Source organism: Gymnoscopelus microlampas, assembly GCF_963454915.1.
Source record: "Gymnoscopelus microlampas genome assembly, chromosome: 14".
Classification (NCBI taxonomy): Eukaryota; Metazoa; Chordata; class Actinopteri; order Myctophiformes; family Myctophidae; genus Gymnoscopelus; species Gymnoscopelus microlampas.
This window is the reverse complement of record NC_139951.1, coordinates 32,363,638-32,391,167: the sequence shown is the minus strand read 5'-3', so window position 1 is coordinate 32,391,167 and position 27,530 is coordinate 32,363,638. Positions and strand designations below refer to the sequence as shown.

The 27,530-nt window shown below is 39.1% G+C and overlaps 2 protein-coding genes and 1 long non-coding RNA gene across 3 annotated transcripts; 1 reads left to right on the top strand and 2 right to left on the bottom strand.

The window, feature by feature from the left end:
- Positions 1-15,079: 15,079 nt before the first annotated feature.
- Positions 15,080-18,040, bottom strand: LOC311060637. The gene is made up of 3 exons (XR_014602295.1): positions 17,746-18,040; positions 15,793-16,019; positions 15,080-15,571 (listed from the first exon to the last, which is right to left on the bottom strand). It is a non-coding gene; the product is annotated as an uncharacterized lncRNA (long non-coding RNA).
- A 3,124-nt stretch (positions 18,041-21,164) lies between these two features.
- Positions 21,165-23,363, top strand: cd79b (CD79b molecule, immunoglobulin-associated beta; the record flags this gene model as incomplete). The annotated part of the gene is made up of 4 exons (XM_084078295.1): positions 21,165-21,339; positions 21,488-21,606; positions 21,779-21,832; positions 22,371-23,363. 4 exons carry the CDS (start codon positions 21,165-21,167, stop codon positions 22,464-22,466), a joined length of 444 nt encoding a protein of 147 aa, XP_083934421.1. The 3' UTR covers positions 22,467-23,363.
- Positions 23,364-24,697: 1,334 nt separating this feature from the next.
- Positions 24,698-26,581, bottom strand: LOC311060164 (interferon a3-like; the record flags this gene model as incomplete). The annotated part of the gene is made up of 4 exons (XM_084078294.1): positions 24,698-24,796; positions 25,518-25,595; positions 25,874-26,023; positions 26,573-26,581. 4 exons carry the CDS (start codon positions 26,579-26,581, stop codon positions 24,698-24,700), a joined length of 336 nt encoding a protein of 111 aa, XP_083934420.1.
- Positions 26,582-27,530: the final 949 nt, after the last annotated feature.

The window sequence follows — 27,530 nt, the reverse complement described above, 5'->3', positions numbered from 1 at the left end:
AGTGTTGCCAGGTTTTGTGAGAGAAATAAGCAACCCTGTCTATGAAAACAAGCCCAAAACAAAAGAAGCGACTATGAACTGTATCTTTGTCACTTATGTACAGTGGTGGAAAAAGTACTCAAATGTTGTACTTAAATAAAAGTATCAATACTGCAATGTAGAAGTACTCTGTTACAAGTAAAAATACCAAATTCAAAATTGACTTGAATAAAAGTAGGCCTACAAAAGTATTGGTATCAAAATGTACTTAAAGTACCAAAAGTACTTATGTTTGAAAATAGCAGATCTACAAGCTCACAACGCGTCGCGGCGAGTTGTGAGCTTGTAGATCGGCTATTTTCAAATTACCTATGTATAAAATAGGGCTAAAGTGGTTAATGTAGGTTTTATAATATTATAATTTATATCTGCAAAGTAACTAGTCACTAAAGTTCTCAAATAATTGTAGTGGAGTAAAAGTACAATATTTGCCTCTGAGATGTAGTGGAGTAGGAGTTAAAGTATTGGAAATTAGAAATACTCAAGTGAAGTACAAATACCTCAAAATTGTACTTAAGTACAGTACTTAAGTAAATGTACTTAGTTACTTTCCACCACTGCGTTATGTATTCTGAGTTTTTCACTTCCAAGGAGTAGTAGTAATACAATGTACAGTAGGAGAGGACTTTGGCTTGTGAGACAAAAAAGTGTTACATTTTAGTTGAATGTTAATCTACATAAGCTAAATACTGGATATCAGTAAATATGCTTCTGGAGCCATAAGTGAAAGACCTACTTATTTCACTGCTGTGAATTGTTTACACAAAATGGTAATTATTTGTTTAATTTTATTTTTATTTTTATTTATTTAACTTCATTTCAGAAAAAGCTTCTCTTCTTGAGAAGAGAAGCACAAGTTCAATGTTGGGTTGTTTACAAAAATAAGCTATTTCTATTCCAGCTAAATGTTTGAATATATACATGGGAAAAAAAGTACTTGGAAGATACATGTTGGAAGCAATGAAGCAATTCATATCTTTTAGTTCTCATCCTTATTTATTAGAATCTAGAACAGTAAATAAATGGTATGCCATTTGGTAATGTTCCATTACTTCCAATTACTTTTTAAACGTACACAGTGAATACTAAACTGAAGCTTGAATTTAAAAAAATGTTTAAGTTTTTTTTTTTTTTTCTTTATAAAAAAAATCGCAATCAAATCGCAATCGCAATATCGGTCAGAAAAATCGCAATTAGATTTTTTCCCAAAATCGTTCAGCCCTACGTAGCGGTACAATCACGTAGGCTTGAAGCCTACATGAATGACATATTATGATACCAATCAATCACATCGCCATGAATGGAATATGTTTGTATATTAATGTATTTAACCCATACCGAGCAGTGCGTGTTCGAGTTACAGTAAAATAAAGCCGTCATGTAGGCTATTCCCATTTCCCAGTGAGACTCGGACCGTCGGACGGGCGAGTCCCGTCCCGCTCCGCATTAATGAGAGATAGCCTGGAGAGAACATTAATGAATGAAGGCTGGTACGTGTTGGACCATGCAGGGTTAAATGTCTGATCTCCCGGTGGCCATGAAAATATAACAGCTGCGCTCTAAACTCCTGAGTGCTCTTGCCGAAGCGCTGTATATTTTGAAAATAGCAGATCTACAAGCTCACAACGCGTCGCTGGCTTGTGAGCTTGTAGATATGCTATTTTCAATACAGCCAGATCTACAGTCTTATCTGAATGACTGTTAAAGCAGTTTTTTTAAATTACTTTATAAAATGTTATATTTTCACAGGGATTATTTATTAGTGTAGATATACATTTATGAGTGGAGTATGTGTTCAGATGCCTGTCAGACAGTCAAACAATGCTGCTCCGCAGGTCTAGGATGGAATAAACGGGTGCAGCCAACGTCAACAACTGGTCTCGACCAGACGTGAGATCTCAGCGTACCGTAGGATAAAGCCCACGTCAGGATATATTGATAAATGCCGAAAAGTGCGGTGATTACGCCGTACGCCCATTATTTGGTCTACACCGCGTTGATAAATGAGGGCCACTGTAACCTTGTGTTTTTTTTCTGCATAGTGCAGTCCAATTGTACAGGTGTATACTATTATATACTGTTTTTCTGGTGATTCTGTAATTTAATTTCTTCCCTTTGTATTACTGTATCCGATTATACTTATCTTACTCTGTCTGTAATTATCTCTTGACGTATGATTTTCGGCGGCGGGATCAATAAAGGTCTATCCATCTATCTAGTGGGATTAAAATCAGCGCAATTACAAACCAGATATTGTTATATACTGTATGTGTGGGGAGAACGCACCATTGTTGAGTAGAGGTGCAACAATTAATCGATTACTAAATTAGTTGCCACCTAATTTAGTAACTGGCAACTAATCACTGGTGTTTTTCGCAACTAATGATGGGTGTATTTCCACGTAAAAATAGTTTTTCCCAGAGTTCAATGTAGCCAAGCTAAGGAGGAATGAGCCAATTCTCTTCCCTTATAATCTGCCGATAATTGCACATGCACAATAGCGACTGTAAAGCAAAATATAGCTTATACTGTAACAATGGCGGCGCCCTATGCAGAGTCAGCTGGCATCTAAAAACATCTTAAGTCTGAGGGCATTTTAACCTAAACAGCTAAAGATAAGATTACCTGCAGTACCCCCATTTGTCAGTGTACTGTCCTATCAAAAGGCATAAACGCGCCAAAAAAATAAAATAAAATAAAAACATAGCTAAATAAGAGCCACAATCCGATCTATCGCTTCCATAATTGGCCGATAAAATAATTGTTAATTGCAGCCCTATTGTTGAGTTCATGGTGATGTCCTCCTGATTAACCATAGGCTACTGTACGTAAACTCTTACTGGAGTTGCCAGGGTGACAGCTGTTGGAGACAAGGAGGTACGGTTTCTGCTACGCTGCACGTCTGAGATCCACAGAACTTTATAGATGCTTCCTGGGCGTCTCCCTGGGTACAGTAGGTCCTCTGTGGAGTTCAAGCCGACTGATGGTTTAGAAGGTTTCTGTATTGATATATACACACCATGGAAACAAAAGCATAACATATACAGTAGGTCATCAATCACAAAACAATAACATCAATAGACCAAATATAACAGTTACAAAGGGCAAATATGATGCCCACATGATAGGTACAACATGATGCCCACATGGCAGGAACAAAGGGCAAATATGATGCCCACTAAAGTGTGATCACATTAGTGTACGTAATTATTTTTGCTTTGAGAGTAGTTCTATATTCCCTTTACACAAACCATAACCGTTTTATTTCTATTCTTGGTTCCACATAAAAGTGTAACGGTTTGGTCACTAGGTGGCAGTGTGAGACTTTTGACTCACCTTCTGGGACTGTAGTGCATGAGCCTCTCCTTTCTTCTCATAAAGGAGACTCGGTGAAAGACAGCTTTAGTCTCAGCTTATTCAATGTTTTAACCTTTCCAGGTAACTATGTAGCTGCCATCGGGTGCCATAGCCTGGTGCCTGTAACACAAACAAACATTAATGTCAAAACACGCAGATACAGTACCATGTCGTCTTATACAAAGAGCACCATAAAATTGTTGTGCATTTTTCCAGAAACTCAGTTGTACATTACCAATACAATTCTTAGAAAGCGCATAACACCACATTGACCAAATACTTGTACCTCTATCAACACAAAGAGCAACAGTCGTTTTGCTGGTAATTAAATACACTCACTAAAACACTCAAAGTAAAGATAAATGAATGCTCTTTCCTTACTTTATTGTCTAAACGCTTAGGGTTGAACATTTAAGAATTTTTCCACCAAAACAACCAATGAGTTCATTTTGAATCGTCTTCCCTAAATAAGCAGTGTAGTTATCGCCAGAGGTGGTGCGCTTAACATGTTCTCTAAAGACTGGATCAAACTTGGCAACAAGTTCAACCCCTTTCAGAAAATTGCCTGTTGAGGGTGTCCACTGATCCTCTTAAAGCAAGGTTCCTCTCTGCTAAGAATGATAGTGGTCAAACGAGTGAGCACCTCTCTCCATCAATTCTGCTCTGCTTGCAAGAGAGCCATCTGTCCGGTCAATTGTTTTTCTTATTTTAAGTCGACGTTCTAAGTCCTTCCATGCAAGCAAATGTTTGACATGATCGGGGCTTCTTTCATGCAACTTCAATATTCTGTCCCTCTGTGCTCAGTTTCAAGGACTTGAGTAAGAATAGCTTGCAGCAAAAGCAGTACTCTGCATCAGTCTGCTTTGAGTATGTCAACCACTCACGTCAAATTTTCTCCCTATTTGTAAGGGTTCTAAACAGGCAATGCTAGGGAAAGCTTCCATTTAGATCGGACTTGGGGAATTCAAAGTCCTCCCTACCTGCGCAGGACCCATGGAAACCAAGTCCATCCTTATCGTGTCTGAGCAGGGTCAATTGGTGGAGGCGGAGTAGAATTCCCAGAACCAGAACATGTCAGTCGGTCTTCATCAGCATTTTCCATTGGAGCTGTAGGGTAAATTAGTTGTGTACACATCATTTTCCAGCACAGATGAACACATTGTGGCAACAAACACAAAACTTTCCAAATGTACTTCCCTAATTGTGAACTCTATCATTTTAACTGTAGATTATAATTTTAAAGGATTATCTGAATCATCGCACCTAAATCATATGGTCAATTTGTTAAACAAATACATGCATTTACTGCATGGTTGCTGTGGCAACTGGGGTGGTAACTGGGGTGGCATTTCATTGACTTAATGGCAATATGGCCGCCGTGTGAATATGGTCTATTATGGTGGAATCTGTACCAAAACCAGGAGTTGCAGTACTGCCGTCATATCCAGCTGCCATGGCACTTGAGGGTATTGGGTCCAGATCAGAGTGGTGCGATGATGGTGCCTGGTATGAAAAAGCACTATATTAATCATCTTATCTAAATCATAGATCTGTTATAATCAAAGACATGTATTTACCATGGTAACATAGACAGTTAACTTACCAGCAACATCATCCATTATGGTGGAATCTGTACCAAAACCAGGAGTTGCAGTACTGCCGTCATATCCAGCTGCCATGGCACTTGAGGGTATTGGGTCAAGGTCAGAGTGGTGCGATGATGGGCCTGGCATGAAAAAGTACTATATCAATCATATCTAAATTACACATCTTAAAAACAAAAATATTATTCTTCCATTGGCAACATAGACAATTAGACAGTTAAATTACCTGCATCATCATCCTCTACACTACATCCAGACCAGTAGTTGCAGTGGATAATGAATCCACTGTGGATTCATCTCTGCTGTGTGGGACAACACAGATATCCATAAATGGAGCATAGAACATGCAGAGTAGATAAGATAAATCATACAAGTAAACAAGTACAAGAAGACAACTGAATCGTGATTTATTCATGGGTTATACATATTTTATATTGGCTGGAGTACAAGCTAGTTACCAGTATACTATACAGGTTGCACACACAACTATTCAAAGAGAAGGCTGTGGGAAGGAAATTTTAACTTACCAGTGCTTTTATCATGTCTGGTTTGTTCACCAGTGCCACCACCAAGAAACTTCAGGATTGCTCCTTCTGTTATTGACTGTGAGCAGAGAATAATGTGTTATTGAAACTGCAGGATACAACAACCATACTGAATGGTTGTTTTAATACCAATCAACACTGCATGCAAAATGTCCATCTTCTATCAAACAAATGAGTCCCAAAGAACATGTTAATATTATTATTATTATCATCATCATCATTATTGCCTTGGTTTAGATAGTTGTCCAGAAACACATGAAGTTTGTTTTATCTGTGAGACAGATGTTCAGCCAGGTGCTGCCCAGCACCCACACCTCACCACCTGCTGGGTTAACGTTAGCCCTGACACAGGACTGTCTTATCATGACAGTCATGGATGAACTTCAACCTGGTGTTTGCACTTCATAAACGTTCAGATTTCAAATATAAAGTGCTTACCCAATGGCCATGGATATTAGAATTATGTTCAGGCCCACATTTATACCCGTATCTTCCGTATTGTTCAATAACAAGCATTTTAATCCGATCGGTGGCCATTTCCTCATAGAGTTATAATGTATCAGAGTGCAGTATACCTCCCAACCGATAAGCTCGCGTAGTTGAAAGCATGGCGGAAATACGGAGAAAATGGCCACCGATCGGTTTAAAATGCTTTTTATTGAACAATACGGAAGATGCGGGTACTTCTGAGGGCCCGAACATAATTTTATCATCCGTGGCCATGGGGTCAGCACTTTATTAAGGGTGCAGTACGTTAGTCCGACAGCGCATTCCTCCGACAGCGCAGCGCTCCGACGTTTCAATACTAAACCCGAACCAAACCCGCACGCCACATAGTCGGAGAAAAGGTCTGTCGGATTATCGCATGCCTCCCCTTTATTAAAGGGAGAAAGTGCAAACGCCCGTTTGAAGTTTATCCACGACGGTCGTGACAGACGAGCGTTATGTGGACCATGGTTAGGTTAAACTTAACCATAGCTGTTAATAAGTGTTTTATCGCTATAAATGCCCATCATCTGATAGAAATACACAGTGAACATTACCTTGTGCAGCTGTGCTCGTCTCTTGACTTCCTTAAACTTCTTTTCAGTAAACTCGTTGGCGTGTTTCATGCTCACACGTGTCTCATCACTCACAGCCACACCGTGTGGTGCGAACAGACCACTTGTCGAGCAGGCGTGGAGCCATATGATGATGATTATGTCCATCAGCAACCCAACTGAAACAACACATTATAAACGTTAAAAAACAGATTCCAGTGGTGGAAGTAGTACTTGCATGTTTTACTTGAGTAAAGGTATCAATACCACAATGTAGAAACACTGTTACAAGTAAAAGTCTGGTATTCAGAATTTACTTGAGTAGATGCAAAAGTATTGGCATCAAAAAATAAAAAAGTTGCTCGTCTACAAACTCAATGCCAGTGTGACTGTTTTCAAGTGGCCGATGTATATTGAGTTGAAGTGGGCCGTTGATGTGTGTTGTAATATTAATCCAAATCTACAAAGTAACTTAGTTTTCAAATAACAGTGCAGTTAAAGTACAATATTTGCCTCTGAGATGTAGTGGAGTAAAATAATTGAAAATTGGAAATACTCCAGTAAAGTAAAAAATACCTCAAAAAGTGTACTTATAAGTACAGTACTTGAGTGCATGTACTTTACGTTAATCCGTGTACGTAGCGTTCAGTTGATTTTCAAAATAAAATCCCAAAATCAAAAATCGGAAATTGTCCGTTCAGTTTATATCCGTTCTTAAGTCCCAAAATCGACAATAAGAAATTGGCTTCATCTCATGAATGGAAAACGGAAATTGACCCGTTTTTTAACTTTATTTTTTTGTTAAACACAATTTTTGCCAAGATATCAAGTATTACTTTATAAGCCCGTATCTTGCGTTCAGTCTATTATTCAATGTGAAATCCAGAATCAAAAATCGAAAATTGGCTTGATTTTCAATTCTAGCCTTTCATCTACATGAATGGAAAACGGAAAATTACCTGTTTTTTAATTATCGATCATTCATATGCATTATTATACAAAGTTACGGATAGGGAGGGGGCGGAGCCGAGTCTCCACCCCCTCGCTACGCGCCATTTTGGTGAGGTCGTAACGTCACGCTTTGATATCGCCGCAAAGCAATCTTCCAATCACTCTGCTGCTCCGTCCAGCTCCATTCATATTATCTCGGTGTTCAGACCCACGCTCACTGGTAAGTTGATGAAATTACTTTATTTATTTTTTGCAACACTGGCCAGGCAAGGCAGAGGGACGACAGCTGCAGCGTTATAAAGAGAAACAATAGTTTTATTTTATGTAAATCGGCTTTAGTGCTTATCTTAAGAAATATAGCCCATAGAGGAGAATAGTAGACCAGGGGTCTTCAATGTTTTCCAGGCCAAGGACCTCTTAAGAGATGAAGCAGGGACCCCCTCACTGCATATTGTATAAAATTGTGTTGCACGTTAAACATCTTCATATATTTCATAGACAGCTTCATAGACTTGTTTGACAGCACTAATGTGTTGGATTCATGTTAAGTTGTGCATTGTGAGCTTGTAGATCTGCTATTTTCTGCTAATGTTCCCCTCAGAATAGGGATGCTAGGGTTGAAGTGGTTAATGTAACGCAAAGATTTGGGCCCCTCTGTAGTAACACTGAGGATCCCCTAGGGATCCCGGACCCCCTCTTGAAGACCCCTGGTCATGGCCTGTTCCCCAACTGCAACTGCTTCTCAATAGTCTAAGACTATTGAGAATGTTTTTTGTAACCAGTGATGGTTACAAAAATACTCGTTTTCAGTTTGCTTTGTTTTGTTACATATACCTAGTCTAGCAGCCAGGATGATTATGCTCAACCTGTAATGTACATTTTTGTGAGTAGTGAGAACATTTAATCAAATATGAAGACAGAGAAGTTTGGTTCATGTGTGCACTACTGCAGTTCTTACTATTGACAGTAATGTGTTTAGTATGATAATTGTAAAGAAAATAAAGCTGTATTATGTTATTAGTGAGGTAGAGGCGCTTCATTGTGACCAGCACTCAACAATACACACCTGAAAGGCAGATATTTGTGAGGGGCTTGTATATGTGAGCTTACAGTAGGTTTGCATTATTATTTGATTTTCTGTACAATGATACTGTGTTTATTTTACATTATCGAACCTTTCTTTGTTTTCCAGTACGATCGAGGACTCAAACTCTGGCTGCCTGCCTCTCCAAGACCCCATCTACTGCTGAGAGGAAGGAGTTTGTGCTGGAGTTTTACTAAGACTGGTTGAGGCAGATATTCCCCTTGAGAAAGCTCCCACACTGGCTGCAAAGCAGGGAGGATCCCTTCCAGCTCTGTCCCACTTCCGCTCAGACTACCTGCTAGAGCTGTTACCTCAGTATGTGGAGGATATCAAGAGTGCGGTGGAGTGAAAGGCCATCTATGTTTTATTAGATGAGACAACAGATGCCTGTGGTCGCTGTGTCCTCGGAATTCTTCTGCAACCCGTTGGCGAGCCATCTCTGACATCAGATATTGTGTTCCTTGAGAGAGTCAACTTCAACACTGTGTCACAGGCAGTCATCTCTTGCCTCAACAGCTACAACATCAACCTCAGTGACGTGTGGGCTTTTGTCACAGACTCAGCAAGCTACATGAAGAAAGCCTTCAACATCATTCTTCATGGCCTGTTCCCCAACTCCAGACACATCACATGTCTGGCACATCTCCTCAACAGGAGACATCCAACCCTTCTGCTGCCACTATCCATGGTCAACTTGACAACCTCTACATGTTTGAATACGGCTGCAGTGCAGGGGCTGAAGACTGGCATCCTGGGACCAAAGAGCAGCTGGGGGAGCTGGATGAGAATGAGCATGATGCCTACTCTCAGCTCTTCCAGAAGACCATGGCTAACTGCTCTGCAAAGCTGCAGGCTGTGATGGACAGACACCCCTGCATGGATCTCTTCAAAGCCCTCCCAGTGTTTTACCAAGCAATTGGCTGGTCTAAGAAAGAACATTCAGGACTATGTCCAGGTGGCCCCTGCCCTTACCCTTGTGTCAGCTGAGGAATGACATCGTTACGTCCACATGGACTAGAGTGATGCTGAGTATGTCAGTCCTGTGGAGTGGTGGGCTGCCAGGGAGGACAGAATGCCCACTCTTGCCCCACTAGCATCATTGTACCTCCATCACCCCGCTACCTCAGTGGATGTTGAGTCTTTTCTCACATTACACTATGCTGCTTACACAGTACCGACGGAGCCTGACTGAACACAACATTACAATGATGCTTATTGCCAAATTCAACTGTCGGCAGAATAACCCCCACTGACTGACTGAAAGCCAGAGGCTGGCTATCTGGCTGGCTGGCTGACTGACTGCCTGACTGAAAGCCACAGACTGACTGACTGACTGACTCAGAATGCCTGACTGAAAGCCTCAGGCTGACTGACTGACTGACTGACTGACTGACTGACTGACTGACTGACTGACTGACTCACTCACGCTTTAATGGTTGTTAAATGTTGCCTTGTCTTGTATAGAATGTTAAAGTTGTTCTTTTCAAATGCATAGACTTGCAGAAAAAAACAATCATCTGTTTTTCAATGATTATTTAATGTTCCGGAAGTGCTTTGTATCCTCTCTTGAACAAGCACTATATCTGTTGTATGTATTTGTTCCAAATTTATTTATTGAACAAATTAATTAATGTATGTTTAACGATTATGTAAAATGTTCTTTTTTCCCCTCCTTTTAATTAAAAAAAAGAAAATCCAGCATCCATATTCTGGGGATAACATTAGCCAAAAATAGCAGATCTACAAGCTCACAACGTGTCACAATGCGGTGCGATGTGAGCTTGTAGATCGGCTATTTTTATGAGAGAGAATTCGTGTAAAGGAAAGTACAGTTGCAACTCAGGTCTATTTGTCTTAGAATAGAGAGTGTAAGTAGTTAAAGTAAACTGTTCCTTTCCAATGTACAGACTTGCATACATACAGAAAAAACAAACATCTGTGGTTTAATTATAAATTATTTTTATTTAAATTGTTCTAAAAAAATATCAGTTCTCGCATTTGCACTATACTTATTTATGTATTTATTACATTATTTAGAGAATGAATTTATGTATGTTCATGTTGGACCCATTGGTAAATTATTGTTTTCTTAGATTAATGTTTAATCTACCTGTTCCCAATGCATTTCAGTGGCAAATTTACATTTTATTGCACATTTGTTATTTGAATTGAATATGTACTAAAGAATGTTCATGAAGGAGTGAATTAGTATTGAATAAAAAATGACAAAATCAAAGGTTTGACTAATGGATCTTACTTTGTGGTACTTTAAGATTTATTTAGCATGTTTAGGGTTGTTATTCTTGCTCCAAACACATTGATTATAGTACTGGATAACTGTCTAAAACCTTAAAAAGTCACCCCGCAGAATCCCACAGATTTTCCTCCTGAATCACCACTGAAAAACAGAAAAAAAACTGCAGATTCCGTTTGGGTTTACTGATCAGATCTTCAGGAGTCAGCAGGTGGCGTGTCCACAGCGAACAGTGGCTGAGAGAATGCGATAATGGTGTCATTTTTCAGTACAGTGTAATATATATATGTATAGTTATACATTGAGTACTGTTACGGCCCTATGTGGCCTCATATTGTGTTTTTAACCCTCTGAGTGTTTTCAGTGCCCTACTTGGTAATGGAGGGTGGAGTAGAGATTGGAGGAGTGGCGTGGTGTCTGGAGACACACCTGGGCCTCATTCCTCATCATCATCATAACCTTTATTTCAGCTCGGAGTACAGTTGAGGGGCAGGCCCTCATTTTCAATGTAGCCGAGAAACAGAACACAGTAATCAACAACAGGAATAGACATTCACATACAGCAACATAAGATGCATGAATCAGAATACAGAAATCACTCAAAAAAAAAACTAAAATACTCAAAGAACTAGAACAGATCTACCAAAATTAAATTAAATAAAGCAGTTACAATCCTGAACAAAATTGTTGGAAGTCATTTCCCTGAAATGACCTAAAGATGGAAGTGATTTGATTTTCAAGGGCCTCTGGAGCTCATTCCAGGCAGATGGAGCACTGACAGAAAATGCTGTCTTGCCTAACTCTGTCTGTGCAAAAAGAACCTTGAGTGTCAGGAGATCAGTTGAGCGGGTCTGGTATGTAATAGGGTTCTGATCCAACATAGAACAAATATAAGGGGGCAGCATTCCTGAGATGGCTTTAGAAATAAATACATACTGTACCAGTGCTTTTCACGCCTCTCAGATAGAGAGGATAAGCCTGCGTTCCCATAGAGTGTACAATGATGGGTACCATAGCTGTCACCAGTGACCCATCTTAGGGCAGAATGGTACACAGTGTCGAGGCGCTTTAAAATTGATGGAGTAGCAGTTCTATAGATAATGTCTCCATACTAATTGTTTTCCTACTGGATGCAGGAAAGCAAGATTTATTTCTATAGAGACAAGGTTTTCAATGTGAAATTTAAAACACAATTTCTCATCTAGCCAGATGCCAAGGTAATTGTATTCCGTGGCCCTTTCTATTGTAGCACCACTTGAAGAGGTTATGACTATATTACTAAGGTTGGTGGTTTTAGCCCTAGTGAACAGCATGAATTTAGTTTTGCTTGCATTTAAAACCAGTCTAAGCTCAACCAGGGCAACCTGAAGAGCATTAAAAGCAAGCTGCAGCTTCCTCAATCAGCCCAGACAGCATAAAAGCCTGGGAGAAGCTCCTCATCAGCCTTTTTACCATCCGTCACCTCCATGTGCTGAACCCTTTCTGTTAGTTAGCTGGTGTTTGCTACTGTAGGTCTATAGGCTGTGTGCCATACCTTTTTCCTGCTTAGTGCGTAAGTAGGTAACTTTATTTACTTAGTGTTTAAAGTATAGACTATTCTTAGATAGGAAACGTAATCATATTCCAAACCTTTTTCCTGAGTATAATAGAGAAGGGAAGCTTGTAGGGATGTGCCGCCATTTATTTTGTTCCCCCTTTTGACCCTGTTTTGTTTAGTTAGGGAGCCTATACTGTAACTTTGTTTTGGTGGAGTTTAGGTTGTTTTCTTTTCAGGTAGGGTTGGGGTATTTTGGCCTTGGCCACCCTGAAGTTTGTTGCTTTCCCTGATCTGCTTAATTATCCATTGTAAACTTAAGGTTGATCCTAATATTAATGTACACTTTTTCGTTACCTGTGTATGTGTTACTCCTTAGCCTCTAGACACCTTATAAGGTCGTAACAAGTACACAGTAGCTAGGCACACATCTGTTTCTGGATCGCTGGAAGAGGAATCGGGTATAGGAAGGGTACAGGATATTCACACCAACTGGGTTTAAATGGTTGAGAATGCGATAATCATGATTTATGTGTCATGCCATGAGTATTACAGTATAATAGTACATGATGTATTCTAAATTATATAACGAACAAATAAAGGGTTGGAATTAAAGAGCTAAGATACAGTATTATGAACAGTATAAACTGGTAGAAATGTGTTAATATGTATTGTAGGCCTATACTGTTTGGACTAGTATGGATGGTGCCATAGTGAAATATAAATGCCAAGACATACAGTAGGCTAGGACGCCTGAAGGTACAATATTAATAATGTACACATTCTAGACAGCAATATCTATAGTGTTAATGTCTTTGTTTGTACAACATATACCCAGTGGTGGAAAAAGTACTCAAATGTTTTACTTAAGTAAAAGTATCAATACTGCAATGTAGAAATACTCTGTTACAAGTAAAGGTCCGCAATTCAAAAGTATAAAAGTATTGGCATCAAAATGTACTTAAAATACCAAAAGTAAAAGTACTGGAATGTCCCATTTCAAGTTTTCAAATGTATAAACATCTTTTGAAAATAGCAGATCTACAAGCTCACAATGCGTCACATCGGAAGCATTGTAAGCTTGTAGATCGGCTATTTTCAAATGGCCAAAATGTATATAGGGCTGAAGTGGTTAATGTATGTTCAGTAATAATAATCAAAATCTACAAAGTACTAGTAACTAAAGTTTTCAAATAATTGTAGTGGAGTAAAAGTACACTATTTACCTCTGAGATGTAGTGGAGTAGAAGTAAAAGTATTGGAAATTGGAAATACTCAAGTAAAGTACAAATACCTCAAAAGTGCACTTAATTACAGTACTTGAGTACATGTACTTAGTTACTTTCCATCAATTCAAGTCTCCATGGGGTGACTAATCCATAGAAAAGGTCATTTTGGGGGTGAAATATCCCAAACACACAAAGTGAATGTTACAGATTAACAGCTGTAGGTATATGTACACACTGTATACCTCCGACTGTACAATACATAACATTTACAGTACACCAGTTTAGTGTTCATACTGTTCTGTATATGTCACATTCATACCTACGCTTACAGTTCATTCTATTTATATATTATACCAGGGGTCTTCAAGGTGTTTCAGACGAAGGACCCCATAGCTGAGAGATGATCAGAGATCCCCACTACATATTGTATACAATTGCGTGGCAGATTCAAACTTTTCATAGATTTCATAGTTAGCTTCATAGGTTTGACAGCACTATATTGGATCCATGTTCATTTGTATTTTCAGACATTTAATCACTTAAACCATAAACTTGACCTTTCACTTGGTCTGCCCCCCCCCCCCATCTACACCAAACCTCATTGCCTATAAATAGCAGATCTACAAGCTTGTAGATCGGCTATTTTCCCTAAAGTTCCCTCCAGAATACACAAAGATTAGGCGGCCCCCTGTAACTCTGAGGATCCCTAGGGGTCCCTGACCCCCTGTTGAAGAGCCCTGTATTATACATACACTAATTGTTCTCAACGTGGGGTTCAGGGACCCCCCAGGGGTCCTTAATATATACGTAGCATCAACATCTGTTTTAAGCACCTCCCTGTACATTGGCTATTTGAAATATAACCAAACTCCATGCTCCTCGTCTGAGTCGTCTCAATGTGATGTGTTGTGAGCTTGTAGATCGGCTATTTTCAGAAGAATTTGAATGTTTTTGAAACATTTTACAACACAAACATAGTATGGGGGTCCCTGGGACAAAATATTTTCAGATGGGGCTAATACATATTAATTTGGGGGTCCTTGACATGGAAAAGTATGAGAACCATTGCATTGATTATAGTGATAACACATGATTCTCTTGTTCTCAGCCACTTTCTCAGTAAGAAGAATCTCCTGCAGTTTCTTCCTCCTTGGACATGACACACTGTAACTCAGCTGTAGATGCGAAACTGCATTTTGTTGTCTCAGTAGTGCTTGTACTCTGTGCAGTGACAATAAAGTTGAAACTAAATCTAATCTAAACATCACTCATAAAAACAACTGCTTAATTTAAGCCAAGTAGGACATTTATCAATAGTAGGCTACAGATTACAGAATATGCAAGGCAAATAATGGCATTCAATAAAACATTTTATTCACAATTTAAGTGCAAGCTCTTGAAGTCATCTCTTTTAAGAGCTTGAATCCTCTTCACAAGGCTACTACTGCACAAAGATTAGTACATTTTTCGTTTTGGTGAAGCACATTAAAATAGTAGATATGTAGAGATATACAGTATGTATGTATAGAGAGTTCACAATATAGTAGTATAATATAGCATATAGTAAAGTATAATATTAGTTTAGATTAATATAGCTGTTTTTCCCCCTTTTGTAAAGGCTAGTGTGACTAATCATGCCATGACAGATCCTACACTATCTGCAATGTTGAATCCTCTGCCAACCAGTACAGTACACAGTCTCCAGGAAAATCTGATGGACGCTGGTGGTGACGCTGATCAAACTGCTGGGCTTTTGAGCAGTAGGCACGGCTCTGTTGGTGGCCAGCGTCATGCTGCCTTGCCTGGAGTGACTCTTCTTGTAGCGAGGGTCCTGCTGCTACACGCTGTGTTGGGAGCTGCCTGGAGTGCAGATGGTCTTAATTAGACTCCTTGGAGGTGTTTCAGGTTATTACTTGCAGATGGGTCAAAAACACCTGAGAATAAAATAAACAGGGAATATTACTGTGATAGTACAGACCGGTAGGATATCATTTAACTTTTAGATAATTTTCGTCTGCTTAAATAAGAGAACACTGCATGCTTCAATCAAATAATACATAAAGCATTGTCATTATCTAGTTAAAATGCTGTGGTTTCACTGACCCTGGTTCTAATGAATTAGAACAATATGCTCAATTTAAAATACACAACTCACGTTACCACGCTTTGACTCAGTCGCTGAAGTGGGCCACAAGCACCTAGAGTAAGGTTCTACTGTGTCTTTCCTCTGGACTCTTGCAGCGCAGCACCTACACGGGACCAGACCTCACACAGTCCAGACTTGCAGTCACAGTGTGCGTCAAGCACCGCCCCAGTGTGCTGTGCTCTGGGGCCATGATCCAGGGAGAGGTTGGCTTCTCCCTCGGTTGCTGAGTGCAGCACCTGAGAATAGAGTAAGCAGTGATATTACTGTGATAGAACAGACCGCTAGGGTATTATTGTCTTCAGCTTACATAGGACAACACTGCATGCGTGCAACAAAAAAATCAAATAATATCTAAAGCAGAGGTCTTCAACAGGGGGTCCGGGACCCCTAGGGGGTCCTCAGAGTTACTACAGGGGGTCCGCCAAATCTTTGTGTGATTTTTACATAAACCACTTCAACCAAGTATCCCTATTCTGAGAGGAACTTTAGCCAAAGGCGTTGTGCGTTTGTAGATCTGCTATCTTCGGCAAAGTGGTTTAGTATAGCGGGGAAAAAGAGCAGGCTAAGTACAGAGTGAAAGGTCAGGTATAAGTGTTGTTTAAGTGCATGATTAAATGTTTGGAAATACACATTAACATGAATCCAACATGATAGTGCTGTGGAACAAGTCTATGAAGCTGCCTATGAAATCTATGAAAAAAGAAATATTCTATACAATATAATGGGGGTCCCTGCTTTATCTCGCTCTCAGCCAAGGGGTCCTTGGCCTGAAAACGTTGAAGACCCCTGATCGTAATTGTAATTATATCTAGTTAGAATGCTGTGGTGTTACCGACCCTGGTTGTGGTACATTTTGACCCAGTCTTGTAAGACCCTGCTTGTAAGACCAGCCACTGACTGTATGAAAAGTGCTGGGTAACCAGGCTAGTACTTTTTACTTGTGTTTTCCCCCCTATGAAACTCTCAAAGAACAAAGCTTGACTATCTGCATGCCAGCCACAATGGACAGACTCGACTTTCATGAATTATTTTGGGTCATTAATAAGGCCCATATTTGGGCTTTGTTTACGTCTGACTTCTTTTGGGCACACAGTAGCTTAGTCCAGCGTTAGAGTTCTCTCTAAGTTAGAGAGAACTCACTAACGCCAGGGCTAAAAAAGCTTAGCCTTGGATCAAGACTATATATTAGTTGTATTTGATCAAGTCTGACTCAGATAAAATAAATCTACGATAGTCTTGATCCAAGGCTAACAGTAGCCACGCTAACACACAGACTTGCATAGCCCCATATAGTACCTCTCCCTCCGCTATGTAGCTCCGAGATGAGGTCCTATATCGTTCTCTGCCGTTCGGCTGAAAAATGTCCGCACATTTGCCACTTTACATGTTTCTTACCCCTTTCTGCACATCCGATCCAAAAAGTGAAAGTATTCTGAAATGATCACAGATGTTTGAAATTTTAACTCACCATAAAATCTAACAAACGAGTTGAAAAAAGCACTTTATTCGCCTCTCTCCTCAGCCGGTTCAATAATATTATGCATTAGAAGATGCAATTCAACATTTGACCAGTAGGGGAATCAGTAATGTTATCTCTATGGGCGCAACTCTTGCGCAATGTCTTAAAAACATGTAACCGGCGGAGGAGAGAGGCGAATAAAGTGCTTTTTTCAACTTGTTTGTTAGATTTTATGGTGAGTTAAAATTTCAAACATCTGTGATCATTTCAGAATACCTTTACTTTTTGGATACGATGTGCAGAAAGGGGTAAGAAACATGTAAAGTGGCAAATGTGCGGACATTTTTCAGCCGAACGGCAGAGAACGATATGGAACCTCATCTCGGAGCTATACAGCGGAGGGTGAGGTTCCGATTGGAGCTAAGACTTGCACAGCACTTCTACAGTTCACCAACATTACCTGTCAAACGATAAAACAAAATAATAAAAACAAACTTACTTACCCTTGCACAAATAAGATTGAGCCTCAAGGCTGTTGTAGGCCATCAACTGGTCCATAGTGTAGTAGGCACTGCGTGTAAACACTAAATAATAATCATACAATATCCGGATAATGTATGGCCCGGCGGATAAAGATCCTTATTGACACTAAACTCACTCGTAACAAGCTTATACGGATCGATACCGATAAATGTAATCTTCTCCTCGTATTGTTTCCTCTTAATCTGCGTAAAATGTTCTAGCAGTGACTAGCTAAAGTAGCTGCTATGTGTTTGTTTACACTTTACAGTGTTACACTTAGCCGGAGCTAACACGGTGCTGCTGGACCGAACCGGACCTCACCAAGATGGCGCGTAGGGAGGGGGTGGAGTCTCGGCTCCGCCCCCTCCCTATCCGTAACTTTGTATAATAATGCATATGAATGATCGATAATTAAAAAACAGGTAATTTTCCGTTTTCCATTCATGTAGATGAAAGGCTAAAATTGAAAATCAAGCCAATTTTCGATTTTTGATTTTTGATTTCACATTGAATAATAGACTGAACGCAAGATACGGGCTTGTAAAGTAATACTTGATATCTTGGCAAAAATTGTGTTTAACAAAAAAATTAAATTAAAAAACGGGTCAATTTCCGTTTTCCATTCATGAGATGAAGCCAATTTCTTATTTTCGATTTTGGGACTTAAGAACGGATATAAACTGAACGGACAATTTCCGATTTTCGATTTTGGGATTTGAGAACGGATATCAATTGAACGCTACGTACACGGATTTACGTTACACCCTTTTTATACAGTCTATGTTTACACCACTGAAAACCAGATTCCACCTTTTACATCGATCAAATAAACAGCAACTCACATCACTTCCTCAGTCTGTGTTTTGGCGATCGAAGTATTTGTTCTTCTTCCATTATAAGCGTCCAACTTAATTTAAACGAAAACCTTTAACAGTCTTGACTGGATCCATGCATTCACACAAACAACACTCAACACTGCGTTGGTTTCTACCAAAAGTTTGTTTCTCAAGTCAACTGAACTAAGTAAATAAGTAACACAGGTGAGCTTCATTTGACTCCCGATCCTCCAAGGTGGTGTTGACGTTCAAACAATCAGTGGTGGAAAGCAAGTAGATTTCCTCAAGTAGCCTACTACACTTACAATTTGGAGGTATTTTTTACTTTACTGGAATATTTCCAATTTTCAGTACTTTTACTTCTACTCCACTACATCTCAATAGGTAAATAAATATTGTACTTTTACACCACTACAATTATTTGACAACTTTATAGTCACTAGTTACTTTGTAGATTTTCATAGAGCATACAGATAATAAAACATACAGTAACCACTTCAGCCTTATAGCCTACATTTTGGCCATTTGAAAATAGAAGATCTGCAAACTTACCAACAGTGAGCTTGTAGATCTGCTTTTTTCTAAAGATGTTTTTTGAAAAGTTGTGAAATGGGACATTCTGCACAATGAGTACTTTTACTTTTGGTACTTTAAGTACATTTTGATACCAATACTTTTGTGCTTTTACTCAAGTACATTTTGAATTCCAGACTTTTACTTTTAACAGAGTATTTCTACATTGCTGCATTGATACTTTTACTTAAGTAAGAAATGTCAGTACTTTTTCTTTTTTTGCATCTTTATATCTCAGTTCAAGTTTTTGACAACTTTTATTGAACTGTCTACAATTATAGCCTACATCAATGCAGTAATTGTATTATTTTCCAGGTTCCATATTTGGTTTAACTCTAAAGAGATTTTTCAAAGGGTCTCCTCCATGTGAAGTAATAGACCTCCAAGTTTGAGGTTTTCTCTAAAGGTTGATCAAAGTTGATTTTAGGTGGGGCATATTTCCCCTATTTGCCTGTGTAAAGGGGAACCAAGCAGCCGAGACCACCCACCACTGAAGGCACCACTTCTTTCTCTCCACATTCATGTGACTGTGAAGAGGACTTCTACTTGTTCATACTTTACAGTACTTTACAGCTATACCTCTTGTTTTATTTTCATCATGTACAGGTTTCAGGTTGGATGCTGTGGATACATACTCGCCTTGGCCAGTCTCTCAGGTAAGTTTTATCTCACTATAAATTAATTTTGATTAGTGTCTGAAGAATGGAGCACATGAAGTACATTATATTAGTATCAAAATAATATATTATTTAATTATTCATATTTTCAATTATCATAGTGCTCCCGCTTACTTTGTCTATTTTTTACAAAAGTCTTTTGACACATATTTAACTAAATGCAACTGTTTTGCATATACTTCAGTCACAACACCAGCACTTCCTGGCCATCTGTCAATAAATGAGGAAGTCTCATTTTGCACAGAAATTAGTGCAAAATAAGATATACTATATAATGAATGACTATAAAGTCATTCATTGGTAAATCATTTCTATATAAATGACATGTATACTGTGTTTATACGTATGTCTGCATGTATTTTTGTTTGTATTACATTGTGTTTTATGATTGTTTTAATCTCTGTTTACTAGTGATATATTACTTGATTAAAACCATTGTAGCAGAGCAGCCAGAAGTTTCCTCTTATCATTATAATTTCTTATGATTACACATTATGAATGATACATTCTCCCTTAACTGGGGATTGTCCATTCATCATTCTTTCTCTGCCAATATCAAAGTCAAAGTGGACTGTGACTATATGTGATAGTCAGACTGTGGTATAACTTTTAGTAAAACAAATATTTCAGGCGACTCTGCTTTATTACATAACACAATAGTTGATAGAGAGAGTTGTGACATGTGATTAGCTCTAAAAAGTGAGCCACTAGGGCAGTGGTTCTCAAACTTTTTCATGTCAAGGCCCCCCAAATTGACACTTATTAGCCCGCGGACCCCCATTTCAAAAGATATGCCAGGGACCCCCATAAGAGAAGATTTTTTACGGCTCTAGCAGTGATTCTCAACCATTTTCATTTCAAGGGCCCCCAGTTTGACATGCATTAGGCTACGGACCCCCATTTAATGGCATGTATGTCTCTGGGACCCCTAAAATCAATGTTAATTTAACTCTGAGAGTGTACAAATGGAACCAAATGGACCCTAACGGGTCCATTTGGTTCCATTTGTACACTCTCAGAGTTACAGACCCATAAGGGTCCATTTGGTGCCTAATCTATCATTTAGCTGGGGACCCCCTGGAACTCCCTCAAGGACCCCTGGGGGTCCCCGGACCCCACTTCGAGAACCAATGCACTAGGGCACCCTCAGTTACTGTACCTCCTACTGTCCCGGCAGTGGCCCTGAACCCAGATCTGCAGGTCAGCCAGAAGCCGCGCTTCTATGGGGTGAAAACTAGCCGAAACGTGGTCATCCATTGCTTGTGCATGGAGCACAGCATCCCAGTCCAGTGGTACAAAGCCTCTCATTACAACATGGCACCCGCAGAGAGAAGGCAAGTGTTGACCGGACAGACGGTCAACATAATGGGAAAGACCCCCAACAGGGCCGCCTCCATCACCCTGCAAAATGTGGACATAAAGGACAGTGGGGTGTATTTCTGTAAAATGAACAACACATGGGGACCAGGAACTGAGCTACAAGTTTTCAGTGAGTAGCCTGGGAGAAAGGGCTCAGCAATGTCATTGTATGGAATATGCAATATCTGTTACTCAACAAAGATTTGTGTTGGGTTGTTGGGGAATTATCAATATATTTCACACATACACCTCTCTCTCTCTCACTGGCATACTCGTAGGACCCGTTAACATTGACAATGCAGTCTACAGGAGTAAGATGAAAGATGGTCTTATCTTCATTCAGGGTCTGATGTTGGCTATGTGTATTGCTGCTGCACTGATCCGCAACCATCTGTTGGTGAGTAGAGTGCAGGACACATTAGAGAAGAGTTGTCCAATGTCCATTTATCAAAATGACTTGGATGTAAATCCACTGGTTAATGGCCTGGGTGGTTGAATTTATACAGATTAAAAACGTGCAGCTACAGTTCCTTACATACTTTATTATATATGTCTTTTTCTCTATACAGGTGAAAAAACAGGAAGCCATTTATGAGGAGCCTGAAATCGATCACATCTATGAGGTTTGTAAGAGTTGGCAGATTTTGCCATTATAATGTTATTTTATAGATCATGAATTTAATGTAAATGTTTACTTATCTATTAAAATATGAACTTGACACTTATGCTAAGTTACAAACAGTCTTACAAACAGGAAACATGGTTTGTTCTCACAGCTGTGTTCACGCACGCGCACGCATGCACACACACACACACACACACACACACACACACACACACACACACACACACACACACACACACACACACACACACTCCAGTGAGCACATCTATAGTGTTTGTTTGTCTGGCGTTGCCTCATCTAATCCTGTTGCATTTTGTCAATGATGGAGATGATTGCTTCACTAAACAATACATTTGTCTATGGAGAAACAGAAAATGTAACCAGAATTTGTTTAATGTTGTACATGTTTAATGTTATTTATAAAAGTCATTATTTGGTAGTGGCTGCTTAAGACAACGGGCAGGGCCTCCTTGTGACCACAGACTGAAACAGGGTTCAAATGTGTTCTCTCCTTTCCTGTCTCTTTCTGGGAGCAGGGCCTGGCGATAGAGACATGCGGAGGAGATATTTATCAGGACATCTCTGTGTATGCTGAGCCTGAGGGAGCGGAAGCCCCATGGGAAAGGGACTGAGATGACTTCTCAAGAGGGCCATACACAGACCACCTGGCTTACTGAGTGCCCTGCTCACTGATCCTGCACACACAGCAAAATCTCAGTGTGAATTTAACTCTGAGAATGTAAGAATTGGCCCATTTGGGTCTAGGCTCAAACCTAAAGATGGGGAATTAGCTTCACCAAGCTGCCAAAATTACAGATACGTGCACCGTTTTGGAGAATGGAGCATTACCATTGTAACACGAGCTACAAAAATTGTTACAAAATGAATCCTCACTATAAAGCAAAAATTGCAATTTGGGTTAAATTGACTTTTAATTAAACATTACTTCTGGTGTTAAAAGTGTTAAAACAGTGACATAATTTACACATTTAGCATTTTCTTTTTCTTTTGGAAAGAAACTGATAGCAGTACGAAATACAGTATATTTATTAATCAATACTTATTTCTAACATTGCATATAACAGAGTGTATGGTGTTTGTCATGCCAGATACACTTTTGTGTGGTCAGCTAGAGTGATCAGAGAAGCACAGTGGTGAAGTCAAGGCCATTTCTATCTTGCACCCGCACTTGATAGTGGAGCAAGGGACAATAATTCAATCCACAGACGGACAGGAGTTGTCAGTTGAAGCCTGAAAAACAGACAGGGACCAGGGAGTTGACAGTTGCAGTTTGATAGCGTAAAAATACATATCTTTGCATAAATTCATTCTAGCATGTCAGATGGAGAAGTATGCAATTCATATATGAATGGAATACATTGATATCATTATCTTCCTGATGTGATAGCGGATATTGGAATCTAGATGTCCGTCTAGAGTAGACAGCAGTATGTCCTTGACTTATTATGAATCTGACTCATGAATGAAGCACACAGACGTTGTTAGCATTACTGTCCTCAGCAAAACGTCAGTTGAGATGACTGAAAGACCATTGTACATTGAGGGTTTAGGAGGTCAGGACATTATGAGAAGGTATAGAACGTGGGTACACCGAGGTGCTTGAGTCATGTTGCTTTGTGTGTGCAGTTGCTTTGCTCCGTGAACCTGCATTGGATTTAACCTGTATCGCTTAAACTGCAATAAAACCTTGGATATATTGAACTCCGTATTTATTTATTTCAAGTTTTTACATAATATCAGTGTTATGTGCAATCGTACACATGCATCGCCCACAGAAAGAGAACCTCCTGATACTTGATCATACTGTGAATAACATTATGGAACATTGTTATGCAATAATATACTGCTCAAAGAAATGTAGGGAACACTTTGATCCCTTAATTATTTTTAGTGTACATACTGCTAACAAAAACTGCTCAAAAGAATTAAGGGATCAAAGTGTTCCCTTAATTATATAACTATGCCATCCAATTCTATGACAAATATTTGCATTCATTTTGCCACTCTATCTCTGAGCTCTGTTACTCAAACAGTGATTGGGATGCTGGGTTTCAATCCCTGGCCGAGTCTTGCCAAAGAAGACTATAAAAATGGTACCCAATGCCTCCCTGCTTGGCACTCAACATCAAGGGTTGTTGGATTGTCCCGCCTGTGACATACAAGCATCATTTCCATGTACTTGTAGGCTACATAAAGCTGCACTATGGAAACAGGAGATATGCTCCTGACCTATGGGCCACATGGCTCTGGAACCTTTGGTTCCCAAGGCTACTTACTTAATTACTCAAACAATGCCACTATCATAAGCTGACAGCTTCACTCTCCATCTTAAACACAGCAACACATATGCTAACACCTAGTAGAGATTCTAATCGACGTAATCCTGCCATGACATACCCAGTCATTTTACCCATTTTTTTCCCCTATATGCAAGTGCATGCATACAACATAATACATGCCTTTTAGGTCTTATTACACAATCCTGGGTAGGCCACCCAGCCTGGCGAGCTATCTCACATTATAGAAAAACAATAAAGATTTTATATGAAAGGAATTGTAACAGTCACTGCCTTTTCATCTCGTTTTAATTGCTGTAACAGGTTAAAATGAATAGCATATAAAAATAAACATACAAAATGTATTTTGTGGCATCTGTATATTGAAATGCAGCAAATAAATAAGATAGCAAGTACTACAAGAAATTATCTAGCAAATATCCAACACTATTCAACAAATAAATTATAAATGGACCAATAAATAAATGAATATAAAAATAAATAAATTAGATAATACATAAAATTCAAGAGAAATGCAAAGGTTGAGTGTCAAACAATGTGAGTTTTCAGTTTGCGTTGAATGTGGCAGAAGCCAGCAGGTCAAGTCTCAGCAGGTGATTTCTGATCTCCTTCCTGATCAACTCCCACGCCTCAGCGCTGTGACCCTGCACACAGGAAATAGTGTTGAGCAGCTGTTCACAAACCTTTTATGTAAAAGACCCCCAAATTAATATGTATTTGGCTGTGGACCCCAAAATGTTTGTGCCAGGGACCCCATACAAGATTTGTGTTATTAAAATGTTTCAAAGATATTCAAGAATTTTCAGACTTTTTGAAAATAGTAAGATCTACACATGCGACACGTTGTGAGCTTGTAGATTTGAAATAGCTAATTTATATAGGGTTAACGTTGTTAACCTATTTAGACCTGTTACACCTATACACCTATAAGCCAGGAACGGCTTGAAAAGTATAACTAAGTTTCTCAGAAAACTTTTAGAAGGATTTAAAAGGCGTTTTTAGAATCGGCCTCAGGTCTAAATGGGTTAAACAAATTTTGATGCTACAGTATATGAACTAATTTCACTGGGGGCTCCTTGGAACCCTCTCAAAGACCCCTAGGGGTCCCCGGGGTCTTAACCGGTTATTGCACTTCATCATACAATGAATAGCGAAAACAGCTGATCTACAAGCTCACAACGCATTGCATTGCAAAGCGTTGTGAGCTTTTTCCATTTTTGAAATCTTTTGAAAATGCTCACCTAGAATAATACCCAAAATAGAGACGCCAGGTTGAACGTGGTTAATAAACAAAATGTAAAGGCCTATATTAATAACCCATAATAAAAAGAGCCCAAATGGAGGTTATTCTTAGATTATTCTCACCATCTGTTCCAGGACATGATGTGACAGCCTCTTGAAGTACAAGTGCAGCTTCCTGCTCTTTTTCTTCCGATTTACCATCTACAACAGAATAAGACCATAATTAGTTCTCCATTCAAATAATAATACACTTAAGGACTGAGTTATTGGCACTGCATGCTGTAGTCTGAAGCCAGAGGGCGTATATAACACAATTGTAGTATAATATGTGGTATAATATCCTATTTTACATCTCTTCAGGATTTCACAAAAAAATACGGCCCATAGTACCTAGAATGTATTCAAAGACGAGGTAGATCGGCTATTTTCGAACATCTTTGAAATGATAAAACAGGATTTAAGTTAACAACAATGCTTACACAGGAGTGTAGGCCCTCGCCCTGCTGGACTAAGACATTAACAAAGTCCTCCACCCTGCTGTCGTCCCACGACACAGAGTCCAGGTCCTCCTCAAATAGCTCAGCCATCTCCTCTATAGTCTGCACAATGAAGGCAAGCTTGTCCTCGGGCTGTGAACAGAAGGAAACTGTTGATAAACCACTACAGTAGAGGTATATTATTGCATTATGTATGCATACTGAGAATATAATACCAAAATGTTGTCTTCAAGTTAACACTTATCTGTTCTATAGCAGGTAACAATGCAGTGACAAACTAATCGTGTTAATGGTGCTAAAAGAATAACATAACACTATTACTTTGCAGATTTGATTGATTAAATGATTAACATAGCCCATGTTAACACCCCAATAATAAGGCTACTACTGCATTTCATTTATCTACTGTATAAGGAGTAATGGTTAGGTAGGTTAGGTTCATAGGTGATAGCACTTAACAAATCAATGTAGATCTAATGAATATTGATCACAGAGAGAGAAATAATCACTGTCCTTTATAACAACTACTAATGAACTACTGACTCCAGCATACTGTAGGTCTTCAATGGCTACAGGCTGTTCTGTCATTTAATCAACAATTAATATCCATTAGTTATTGATAATTAATTTGTCCCTACATAACTGCTATACCATTATAAAGTGTTTGCAATCAAGGTTTACTGAGGCCATAGTCTCAGAATGGAAAGGATGGAGATATATTTACCCCACGTTTCCCATGTTAAAGAATTTAAGACGTTTTATGTCTCAGAACTTACCGATGCGTTTAATGCATGAGTGTACATGCCATGTGGGAAGGGAACTGCAGCAGAATCCTCCTCTGTATAAGCTCCACCCTATAGTTTGACACAAACATTTTGCATATTTGACAACTAGTGTGAGCTGTCAAAAGAATACAGTTTTCAGTCATTATCCTGTGAGCAGCTACTGTATAACCAAAGGCCACTTACCAGCTTATCCAGCAAAAGCAACGAGTTTTCACTGTACTGTCTGAATTTATGATCCATCCATCTGCAACTTAGCGACAATCCATGGCTGCATAAATGTAGACACAAGCAAATAAAGAATATCTTGGTGAACATTTTCAGTAAGTTTTCCCTTTTCAACAAACAAGACGTTTTCGGAGACCAGTTTACCATTATTAGCCATGTCTCTCAGTTGCATTTATAGTTGAACAAATAGAATAAGGCTCACCTGTTTCACTTTCCAGACTTGACAGTGGTTGTAAACAGTTCAGAAAGCGGTCCACTGGTCTGATAGCTTGGAAAGTACAGTTGATAAATATTCTTAATTAGCCCTTCTTATCAAATTAGTTTTCATAATTAATCTAAATGGAGAATTAACTTAACTTCAAACCTTCTGTTCTAATGCATTGCTAATCACCTTATTTTCTAATCTACTTGACATGAATACATTTTGAGTGATAGCTTATCATGATAAGCACGGCAAAAATGGGGTTTTGAAATGTGCGACAAAGAATTTTCAAGGGAGCTTCACATTGAGACATTCCTAAATTTGTAGCCTACTAGTTTGCTTTAGTTAAGATTAGCCTACTCAGAGCCATGGGCTGTGCTAATGATTGAACTTCAGATATGCGTATGTTGTAAAACAGGAGTCTTCA